The 12,113-nt window shown below is 37.8% G+C and overlaps 1 protein-coding gene across 1 annotated transcript; it reads left to right on the top strand.

Annotated features, from left to right (window-relative positions):
• Positions 1-80: 80 nt before the first annotated feature.
• LOC140152737 (galactose mutarotase-like) lies at positions 81-11,725 on the top strand. Its single transcript, XM_072175215.1, has 8 exons — positions 81-242; positions 3,535-3,729; positions 3,869-4,026; positions 5,306-5,515; positions 6,209-6,293; positions 7,319-7,460; positions 8,092-8,266; positions 9,076-11,725. Exons 2-8 carry the CDS (start codon positions 3,543-3,545, stop codon positions 9,148-9,150), a joined length of 1,032 nt encoding a protein of 343 aa, XP_072031316.1. The 5' UTR covers positions 81-242; positions 3,535-3,542; the 3' UTR covers positions 9,151-11,725.
• Positions 11,726-12,113: the final 388 nt, after the last annotated feature.

The following is a 12,113-nucleotide window of genomic DNA, read 5'->3' as shown; positions in this document are numbered from 1 at the left end:
TGGTACCTTAAATATATCAACTTATACACTATACATTGACTGTGCGTTATTTCGTCAATCAGCTGTTGGCGCTGGCACCTGTTGAGTAGATAAATATCACTCGTATTACTGGTTTTATCAGGGATACGAAACAAAATAGCTGTAAACTATAAACTATAAAGTTGAACGTCACTCCAAATTGTTAGTTACAGATACCTTCTGCTCTGCAAATCATTTTAGGTGGTTAAAATATTGACTCCAAGGTAATGTTAAAAATTTATTTTAAAGCTTACCTCTTTTTCATGTGCATGAAAAAATGTGATTGACTTCTATAGTGGAAATTTCAATTGAATGAACACAGCCTGATATAGCGTGATGATTATTTTGTGTACACTGCGCGCTGCGCGATGTACACCAGCGTTTGCGACTGTGCGTCCGTAACGCGGAAGTGAATCCAACCATGTCAATGGCAACAAACGCACTCGTCGTGCATGTCGTGAGTCGTGGGTTCGCGTTGTACAAAATGTAGTTTGAAATATGTGATTGCGGTTGGATAGTACAGCTGTTGAAAACTTGTGTTCATTCAATTGAATTCCCACTATAGACCAAGACCTGCCAGCAATGCATGCCTGTATTCACCTTTATCCTTTTTGGTTGATAAGAATTCTGTAATCTGACTAATCTCATTGGTCAAACATCACTTGAATAAAAATCTGCATTATACCTGCATACTCCTCATACAGGCAGGTAATATTTTTTGTATTACCTGCGTAGACTTAGTCCTAACACGCGAGCATATGCGTAACATGCATATTACATATACAAATGTACATGTAGTTGTCCTCGTCCAACTTAGTTTCGTCAGACATTGACATTGACATTGGACAATAAGTAGTCATGAAACACATACATGTAGCGAAGATTGTGATGGTCCCCAAGAAGTTTGGCACAGCATGCTAGGAGATTGGAGCCAACATGACACAGCACACTGCTCGCATGTTTCTGTGTGGCAGTCATTGAAATTGTGTGGCTAATGGCGAAATGTACACGTTATGTTTCCACCATAGCAGTAGCAGACACCAATATAATGAAGGACACGATGGTGGGATGTTTCTCACTAGAAGAAATTGGCCTACTTTTCAGTAAGATGTTCAAATTCCTTCAGCAAAGTTTACGAACAAGTCGGAAGAATGTTCACTGGGATAAAATCATTACCCCGTTTGTTCTTACAAAATACAGGAAAATCTATGATCTAGTACCATTTTGGCTTCATATATATTGAAAGCCAATGACCATTTAATTATCTATCATAGTTCTGTAACTACACTAGAAAAAAGTACTGGATTAGTGTCAAATGTCCGGCACTTCAACATACAGGGTGTCCCAAAAGTCTTGATACCATAAAACATTCATAACTCTAGTATGTATACAGCAGTCATATAAAAAGGAGTATTTCGTGATCCTAGCATCCTCTTTTTATGATTTTGCGTTTGCGAGTTATGCATGATTGCATTACACTGCGCCATAGACAATGTGTTGTAATTTCGTACTGGTATACCAGAACAAAATTCAAATTTCACAATATCTTTGGTGAACAAAATAATCTGCAAGAAATTTTTGGTATTATAAACATTGTGTAGCCAGAGGCTTCCAGTGATATAAAAATCTCAACTTTTTTTGAGAAAAGTGGGGGGATGATGCTGTGGATCACAGACTTGACATTTAATATGAATATTTTTCGCAAAATTCCAAGACTGGTTTGGACGGAGTCTGCATAGACCGCACAGGCTATATATTAATTGGGTGTGTCGGGGGATGGTGTAAAATAATTGTTTGATAGAAAATGTGCTTTCCATAATTATGTTTACATTATGGTGCTCATAATATAGCGATTTTGCTTAAAATGGCGGATTTAGGGAGACTGAATTTGAGCTTTGTGGGGGACACAATTTCAGACTTTATGCGGCATGATTCTGTTATCATCAAATTTATAGGGGTTTGAGGTGATATTTCTTAAACTTTGTCAGCAACTGGCATTCATCACAGCTGGAATACACTTACAATGTACCAAGTTTTTGAACAGGGGAGGAGCTTAAAATGGGGCTCTTAGAAGCTGTACGTACTCAGAAAGTTCGAATGGCCCCTGGGGTCAAATGTTATAAACTTACGATACAAAAACAACTGTGTGGATTCCTGGTTGTCCAATGAACTCACACTGTCTTTTTGTGTACAGTAAGTTTATAACATTTGGCCCCAGGGGACCATTCAAACTTTCTGAGTGCGTATCACTTTTAAGAGCCATATTTTTTAAATCTCCTCCCACTTTCAAAACTGGTAGATCACAAGTGCATTTCAGTTCAGACGAACACTTATTGGTATTCAGGTTCAGTAAAATCGCCTCAAACCTCAATGAATTTGATTATATCAGAATAATGTTGCTCAAATTCAGAAATTTTACCCCTTACAAAAATCAAATTCAGTCTCCTTAAATCCGCCATTTTAGGCTAATTCACTACATTATGAGCGCCATAATGTAAACAAATGGAAAACACATTTTCTGTCATACAATAATTTGACACCATCTCCGACACACACCAATTAATATTTAGCCTGTGCCGTTTATGCAGACATAGATGAATTTTGATTTCCCCTCTGCCATTCCCAGTGAAAGATATGATGGTTCAAAATGGTATCAAGACTTTTGGGACAGCCTGTAATTATTTTAACCTCAAATGGCATAAAGGTTAAACTGTGTCAATGTATATTTATAGCAATTGTAATTGTGCAGGCCAGAAAGACTTATCTCGCTGTTTGACCAAATTGAACTCGGGTCAACTCAAGAGTTGAGGCTTTCTAGCTAATTGCAATTTGCTATTTTGAGATGCTAAGTAGAATTGTGTTATACATGTATCTGCAATATGAAATGTGATTGGGTTTTAGCTTCTTATTGCAAGTTTCTGTGGGTGCTGGTGATTACTTTGGTACCAAAATCTCAAAATGGCCAAAAAGTGAGTTAATGCTGGTTCTGAACCCACCCTTGAACTGTATCTTTTGAGTAAGGGTTGCCTATTTTGAACAGTCTAAAATTTAGTTGAAGTTTTAGCAACATTTTTGATACGATGAACCACTATGATCATTGGTTTCTGCTAGATTTCGATAGCAGTGGAGTCTGCATGTAGCCTCAAATGTGAAGTTATTGGTGAGCAAATTCTAAGCTAAACTTCGCAAGCAAATTTTGAACAGTTATATTGAGTTGAAGTGCAATTTAACCAAATTTTTTGTTCCAAACTTTAACTCAAGAGACACAACTGATTGGTTTTTGGATTATACCAAAATGTCTTGGGGGACTTATACTTCTTGTGAATGCTGTAGTAGCATGCAAAAAGCAAAACAGAAAGTGTAATTTATTTGGTAAATGATCAGTCAAACAATTTGATTAAAAGCATTCAGTTGCTCACTAATGTGCTAGCTGTGAATGTGTGATAATATCAAATTTATTCAATTATATAATTTTTACTGTTATTTTACATTACAAATCTCCTTCAAACATTTCAGAGGAAAGGATGCCGGTTACTGCTGCAGATTTTGGTCAGACCAGTGATGGACGGTCTGTGGTAGAGTATACACTGACCAATGACAATGGCATGGTTGTCAAGGTGATAAGCTATGGAGCATCTATATCATCACTTCAAGTTCCTAATAAAGATGGCAAATTAGATGATGTAGTTTTGGGATTTGACAATATAGCAGGTAATTGTTGGTTCATGGATATGTTTATTTATAATTATTTGTAATAATGTGTACAGTTCCTTCTGAAGTACTGAAAGTAGATATTTTCACAGTGTTTCCATAACTATTTGTACTGTTTGTTTTTGTTAATTAAATGTAGGATATGAAAAGGATTCTATGTACCTAGGCCGAGTAGTCGGACGTTGTTGCAATAGAATATGCAATGGTCGCTTCAAATTGGACGGACAAGATATCCAGTTACCCAATAATGATGGCCCTAATCACTTACATGGGGGACTGAATGGAGGATTCAGTAAGGTAGGTGAGATGTATGTGTTTTGGTGTTTTGCTATAAAAGAACCTGCACTTTACTTGTCTAGACCTTGTGACTAAATATCCATGTTTGGGCATAGAGCTTGGCATGGACATTCACAGGAGGTGTAGGCATTTTTTAAGCATAACATCTTGGTCTCAATCTTGAGATTGGAAAAAGTTGGATATTTTGATGACTAAGCTGAAAGCTTGAGAAAATGCTGCAAAGTGAAATGCAGAGCCCAGTACAAACAACCGTATATGGGGACATACCTCAAATCAAACATGGGTTTCACTTTCGGCCATTTGGTATAACAGTGATAGTCTCCACCAGTTTGGTTCCGCTCCCTCCACACAAACAGTCTGCCAATGACAACGAACAAGTTCTTTTTGATTGGCTAGCCGTTTCCCATGACGTCATCCAGCACGTGCTGCTCACATATCTGATTATTCAGCTAGGAGTTCAACCCACAGGCAATCAAGTTCCCTGATGCATCACTGCTGATCAGGTTTTCATAGACTTTGCATTGTTGCCCTCTTAGCTAATCCGAAACGGCGTATCCGTGGTCATTGGCAGACTTTTTGTGTGGAGGGAGCGTAACCAAACTGGCCGCAGTATGTGGCCTCGCGTACATTTTGAGTGCATAGCGTAAGAATCGGGCACGAGTAGGAAGCACACCAGCATGTAGCCCGATAATACGCTTGAAGCGCAAGCAGCAAACGTACCTACACTCCTTCTCTGGATTGTATACAATAAAATCAGCAGAGCCCGATGGTAGTGCTACCTCTCTCAAGGCCAATTTTGATATATAAATGGGTCATTTGTTCTAAATGTTCTCAATTTTATCAAAAAATACCCCAATTTTAAATATATTTTGAATATGAATGGGTCATTTGTTCAGAATGTTCTCAATTTGATCAAAAATAGCCCAATTTTGCCTCATTATATTGGCTAGCATCTTTATTAAATTTGGCAAAAAAATTGAAAAAAGTTGTAAAACTCTTTTGTGTTAAATATGGTCAAAAATTCAAACTTTGGTATAGTTATAGTCCACTATCAGATTCTCATTGATTCCTTCCTACACAAACTAAACATGAGTGGGCCACTGTGGTGAAGAGCCTTCCTGATGCACAACTTGCAAGTTTTATGTGTTAGTTAAAAAGTGAGCTATGATAAAGCTAAGCTAGTAAATAGATATAACCTTTGATTGTTATTGACCAGTAAACCATGCTAATTTCATTTTCTTATTTTGTTTGATTCTGTGTTTGTTTGTTGTATTCACAGGTTGTATGGTCAGGCTCATTGGACGGTGACATAGTTAAGCTAACTCACACTAGCCCTGATGGTGACAATGGCTACCCAGGGGAAGTTACTGCTACTGTAACATATCAACTGACCAATGATAATGCTGTAGTGATCAACTATACTGCTACAACAACTAAAGCCACCCCAGTCAACTTGACAAACCATTCTTATTTCAACTTGGCAGGACATGTAAGTGTTTACTACTCCTGTCTACTTAGCAAAACATGTCTGGTGATTCCAAAATGTGTAATTATGTGGAAAGGTCAAAAACTGTAAAAAAAGAGGAAAAGAAATACATTAAAGTACTGATTGAAGTGCAAGAATAATCATCTATATGAGTGTTACCCACCATCTCCCAGCAAAGACGACACTGCTTTGTTGCCAATGCCACAAGTTGAATGACTATACATGGATCCTGAGTTTTTCTGCTGAAAGTCAGTTTGACTGTAATTCCTTTCCACAATACAATGTACAATATGTGTGTGCTGACAACACATCCATTAGCTCCCCACACACGCATACAGTATATACTGTATGCAGAGCATACAGTATATGTTCCCGTGCGACATACACTATGTGTTGTTCCAGGATATGCAATGATGGTAATTTCGGTCAAACTTACTTCTGGTAGAGAAACCTAGGATCCACTTATTGAGTTATTATTTCCTTGTCAGCCTGGGTACCAAAGAGCACTGCTGCTGAGCCAATACCAGATTGACATGTACAAATGTTTTCTACAAGATTCACTTTTGATACCGTACTCTATGCTGGACTTTCGATGGGTGAAATATCAAAATTTACATATTGCACAATAATGTAGCATGATATACATTACTGTATGAAGCTTGGAAGTAACTTTCTTCCATTTTATTTTCGTCTTAGAATGGAGGAACAATTTATGACCATGAAATACAAATAGCTGCTAACAATTACACACCTAAGAAAGAAGGAGAATTTATTGTTTCAGGTAAGCTAAACTGGGTGATCATATCATTAGCCAGTGGTGCGTTAGGCTGTGGCTTAGTTCCCCCTCAGGTAAGCTAAACTGGGTGATCATATCATTAGCCAGTGGTGCGTTAGGCTGTGGCATAGTGCCCCCTCCCAAGACACCTTTTACCAGGCCGCCTAGCTCTTGACTGGGTGGAAATTGGGCCAATATTGTGCAACATGTGTCTTCTCTGTTTAACCTGTTTAACACCAACATTCAGCAGGAATACTTGTCAAACTAGTGTAAACTTTTAGAGCAGGTTAACATTAAGACTTTACACTCCATTTAAAATGTTGCTAAACTGATGCACAGTGAGTCAGTGATAGGAAAATTTGATCTTTGCTCTCCCCCTATTTTGATTTTTGCTCTCCCTTAGTCACAACCTCCTAAGGTATGGGTCAAGGGAATCTACCTGTCTAGTATGCTCTCTACACTCTTACCCATGCACATACATGACCTGTTCCTACATGGTCTTTCAAAGATAACTCATTAATTATTCAAATGACTTGACTTTTAGTGTTATTCAGTGCTTTTTGGAACACAAAATCGTTGAGAAACAAGGGCTTATCAATTATTGCCTCTTGTATTGAAAGAGACGAAGACACAATGAACACAAAAGTGATTCAAGTTTATAACTTTTGATTCAAAGACAAGAAATTATTCCTGTCTTGGAATTATCAGATGGCTCTCCATCTTTCATCAGCGAGAGTGAGACTGATGTGTATCATCAGGTCATGACCTTAGACTTGAGCACAGTCTCGTAGATTCCCTAAAAGTTTTTACCTGCCCCTGTCTTTGTTGAGAGATGGCTGGTTAACTTTCGATTTGTACTGGCTCCTTGAGGCCGCATTCAAACCATCTGTGCTTTCTAAGTTCACAAAATGTCCAGACAATAACATTTTGTACAGTTGTCTCAATATATTTACAGTTGTGCACAGCATAATGGTCTTAATTGAACAAAAATGCTCAGATATAAACTCTTGTTGAATGGTTTGCTCACTTAGGTAAAATTGCTCCTGTTCATGGCACTGTATATGATTTACGAGAACCAGTGGCGATTGGACAGCGTGTACATGATGTAGAGCAAGGAGGATATGATCATAATTACTGCCTAGATCAACCATCACTGGAACAACCATCTATGAGGTAAATACTCTTATTAGAAATTGGTTCACCTCAAGTTCGGTAGTGATGTATGTGCATATTTTGCTCGCCGCAGTTTCGAATCGCATACAAAGTTAAACACACACATGTACAGAGGCAGTTTGTTGGCACGCTTGTGCCGTAACCGCAAAAAAGCATTGACGTCACTTCCGAACTTGAGGTGAACCAAATGATGTCATGAAGCAAATAGTTTCTTATTTCTGTGAAGCCAATTGAAATGTTGTCTTTTTATATACATGTATTTTTGAATCCAGATCCTTGATTGGGTGAGACTGTAGAATAACATGGAATAATTGTCACTAACCTAGGCTATGGGGGCACAGTGGTGCAGTGGTATGGGCTCAATCTTGCAATCAGCGAATAGCAAGTTTGAGACCCAGCGATGCAATCATGTTATGCACTTGGGCAAAGCACTTGCTTTGCCTTAGCTGTTCGGCTCAATTTTGTAAGAAAATGTTATAATATGGCTTTAAAATATAAGACAACAAAAATTAACAAACGTTTGCATAATGCACCATGCCACAGACATAGGAATTGAACATGCAATAATAATATCTTTCTTCCAAGTTTACTCAACAATGTTTTCAATATATTTTCTCACACACATTCACAGAGTACATCACCCTGGAAGTGGCCGTACACTAGCAGTGTTCACCACCAAACCTGGTGTGCATCTGTACACCTCCAACTTCTTAGATGGCACACAAGTGGGCAAGAATGGAACATCTTATCCCAAACATGGTGCATTTTGTCTAGAAACACAGTACTACCCAGATTCTGTCAATCATGTAAGTTATGGGAAGGAAAGGTTATTTTCCCTTAGTGGTATGATAAATATTGTTATGAATTTGGCTTTTGGTAAATTCATTCTACGCATGCATTATTTTTTAATTAGAGAACAAGGGATCAATGCTTTACCTATAGAGGGCAACATATCATTTTTTAACGGTATCATCGTCAACCCAGATGCACAGTTAGCCAAACTTGTATGCTGCCCTCTTTTGATTACTTATTACGCTGTTATGATCATCTGATCTCTGTTAACAAAACTGATATGCTGCCCTCTATTATGTAAATCATTGATCCCTTGTTCTCTAATTACTACAAATAAAGCGGGGCAATCCTCCTGTGTAGATAACTACTTTGAGAAGTGTGTCATATGATGGTTACATATTTTTGTTGAAGGTGCATGACCAGATTGTGGTCTGATTTGTTTTCTGCCTCACATTGAGTCCATCTCCCAAACATTCTTATTCCAAGGTTTGAGTTCAATTGCTCCCAACAGTTTGGATTCTACAAGCAATTGTGTATCCTATATTGGTGCTTACCATTCTATCCTGGATGGTAAGCACCAAACTACCATGTTTTGTTCATACTGCCTGAATGAAACATAGTTCAGGCTTGTGGTTTCACTGGGGTTATGAGAAAAATATGATCTTTCATCCGACACTAAAATCTGCATTTTGATGGGATAAAGTGTCAGGATCTTTGGGGACAAGGCTGTCAATCTGGTTATGCACCTAGCTGTGATGGTGGGTATAAAGCCAAGTAAAATTACTATATTGTTACTGTCTTTTTCCTCTCTTTATCTTTTCAGGATAACTTTCCAAACTGTATTCTGCGACCAGGTGATACCTACCAACACACAACTTGCTTCAAATTCAATTGGTAATCATTCAAAGGGCTATGATAGCATCATTTTAAAACTTATGAGATGACAGAACTGCTCACCCTGTTTCATTCACCCATGGTACAAAATGTTTACAAGGTACAATTTTTTGCATTTAGTGCAAAAAAGTTCATTGTGAGATCAGGTTCACATTCTCTGTAAAAACTGAGAAGCAGCATTGTGGAAGTAAATCATTTTTTATGGAAGGCTATTTCTAAGTTTTTCACTACTATGGCCAAGTCAACTTTAACATGGTAAGATAAATTACCATGCCAAGTTGACTTTCTGAAAAGCACTGTTCAACATGCTGAGAGACATCAATCCAAATGATCATAACTAAATTTGGATGTTAATTTATCTCACCATGTTAACTTTCTGAAAAGTCAGTGTTGACATGTTAAATAGCCAAGTCACACATGACTATACTCTGTCCAACTCCTAATAGGCGTGATTCATATCAAGGATTTAGGCTATATAGACTGGCATGCAGTACTTACATGTATGCTGCATACAAGGTCGCTTTGCAAAGCATATAATGACTATCGCATTACTTTTGTGAATTGTTTAATTTGGGACTCTTTTATGCTTTCATTAACAAAAGCCAGATAATTTTCATGTAATAAAAGTTGAACAAAGTATAAATATGGATGTTGACATATTGCCAGTTTTACCTCTAGACAAGCACATTAACGATACTGATTTAGACACCCAAATAGGAGCAAGGAAAACAGAATCGGTAATGTCTTTACTAGTTAAAGTGCAATCTGGTTGAATTTGCCTTCCTCATCATTTTTGGGTTATTTGTTTGCTTTTTTTATTTAACTAGGGAATATTAATTTTTCAATGGACATACTTAATGCCTCTCATTCAGGAGTGGCCAGCAAGACCCCAACTATCCCACCAATATTGCTTCCTTTTAAATGATGTGCACTACAGAAATGTTTGCTCTTTACATGCTCTCCTAAGTATGTGTGAAAAATCACACAAAAGTGTTGATTAAAGTGTATGAAAAAACTTGAAAGTAGTGAAATTAAAACAAGCAAAAAAGTTTGAAACTTTTATAGTGCAAACTTCTACAGTAAGTTCAGGGAATTAGAGATCGAGTCTGTCATCTCCTTTTAAAATAACATCTAAGCAGGCCTGTACCCAGGATTTATTTTAGATTTTAGAGGGGTGCCGGATTTTAAAAAAATGGACCTTGTGGAAAAAAATCATTAAAAATGGGCTGATTTCAAAGTTGTTGTTTTTCAAACAGACCTTTCGTGAATGTTACCTTCAAAAAAGAGCTGATTTTCAATGTTTGTACCCAAAAAAAACTGGCCTGTTTTCTAATTGGCATATATTCAGGGTGCATCACACCCCAGGATATGGGCAGGCGCGTATCCAGGAATTCGTAGACCGGGGGGCGCAAATTAGATATTTGTGAAATACAACATGGCCGCGCAGCGGACATCCCGGAGCGCTTGCGCGACGCAGGGGGGTGTCTGAGGGGGATGTGCCCCCCTGAGAAGTGAGAAACGTTTACAAAATGAAGACCTTATTGAAGCCATTTGGTGGACCATTTTGGCACTATTATTGTGTAAAATTTTCCCCCCTGAGATCAGAAGTTGGGAAATTTTCCATGCATATTTTAGTATATTTTTTCTGTTTAAAGCAATTAATCTAAATAGTATAAAAATTGATGCACCAAATGGCTAAAATTGGACCTTCATTTTGCAAAATTTTCCAACTTCTGAGGGGGGAACACCAGACACCTCCTTAACGTGAGTGGATAAACAAATGACCATTTTCGTTCTTCTTTCAACATTTGCCAACTTAGGCCCTGTGTTTAACACAATTAATAGGCGTATAATCCCGGGCGTATAATGCAGGGAAAAAGCTGGAAAACTTGTCCATCACGAAGGCTTTATGGACCGCCATGTCACAAATTTTCGGCCTTTTCAAACTAAACTTGAACACACCAATACTAGTGCCAAAATGGTCCACAAAATCACTTCAATTCGATCTTCATTTTGCAAAATTTTTCAACTGGGGGGGGCATTCAGACATCCCCATCCGTATATCGATATACACGTGGCCATTTTTGCTTCTGTTTTCGCGCATTTGCCAATTTATGTTTTTAAAACACAAGTCAATTTATAGGCCTACAATAATAGGGAAAAACGTGTCCACGAAAGGTTTCATGAAGAGTTATGGACCACCATTAAGTTTTTACACACTAAAAGTGCCAAAATGGTCCACCAAATCGCTTTAATTAGGTCTTCATTTTGCAAAAGTTTCTTACTTCTCAAGGGTTCATACCACTAAATCCGCCTGTGAAGCGGTTTCCGGCAAAAGTTTATCACATAGTCCCAACTTATCATACATATTGTACAAAATCGGTGCAATATTAACAATTTTAGTATTGAAAATCATGTTTTACTAGAACTTGTGAATGTGATCTGTACTAATTTGTAAAGAAAACGCACAAATTTGAGTGATGCTTTTTAGGCCTATGCTGAAAATAACCATAGCCTATGGTATACTCACGATCGATCCTACTTTGCCCTGACTTTGCCCCCCCTTCCTTTCTCTCTCTCTCCCCTCTCTCCTCTTTTCCCTTCTCTCTCCTCTTTTCCCCTCTCTCTCCTCTTTTCCCCTTCTCTCTCCTCTTTCCCTTCCCTTTCTCCTTTTTTTTTGCCGGCGCCTTCCATCGCCCCCCTCCCTGGATACGCGCTGATGGGCCTGCACGTAAAGATGCTATAGTAGCAGCTTTATCAAGGAGTGGTGCAGAGAAATGATGGGTGATTTATTACTGAAATTTCATAATATTTTTAAAGTAAATCTTTATTATATTTTTCAAAAAAACAATTCAGAAAATTGATCAAAATGTTACATGTCCTTATTGTACAAAATGTTATTGACCAAACTTGGCCAAACAAGCCATAATGTGTGATTTGCATAAAGAATAGATTTCTACATAAATG

This window comes from Amphiura filiformis, chromosome 5 (assembly GCF_039555335.1).
Source record: "Amphiura filiformis chromosome 5, Afil_fr2py, whole genome shotgun sequence".
Classification (NCBI taxonomy): domain Eukaryota; kingdom Metazoa; phylum Echinodermata; class Ophiuroidea; order Amphilepidida; family Amphiuridae; genus Amphiura; species Amphiura filiformis.
This window is presented reverse-complemented; position numbering and strand designations above follow the sequence as displayed.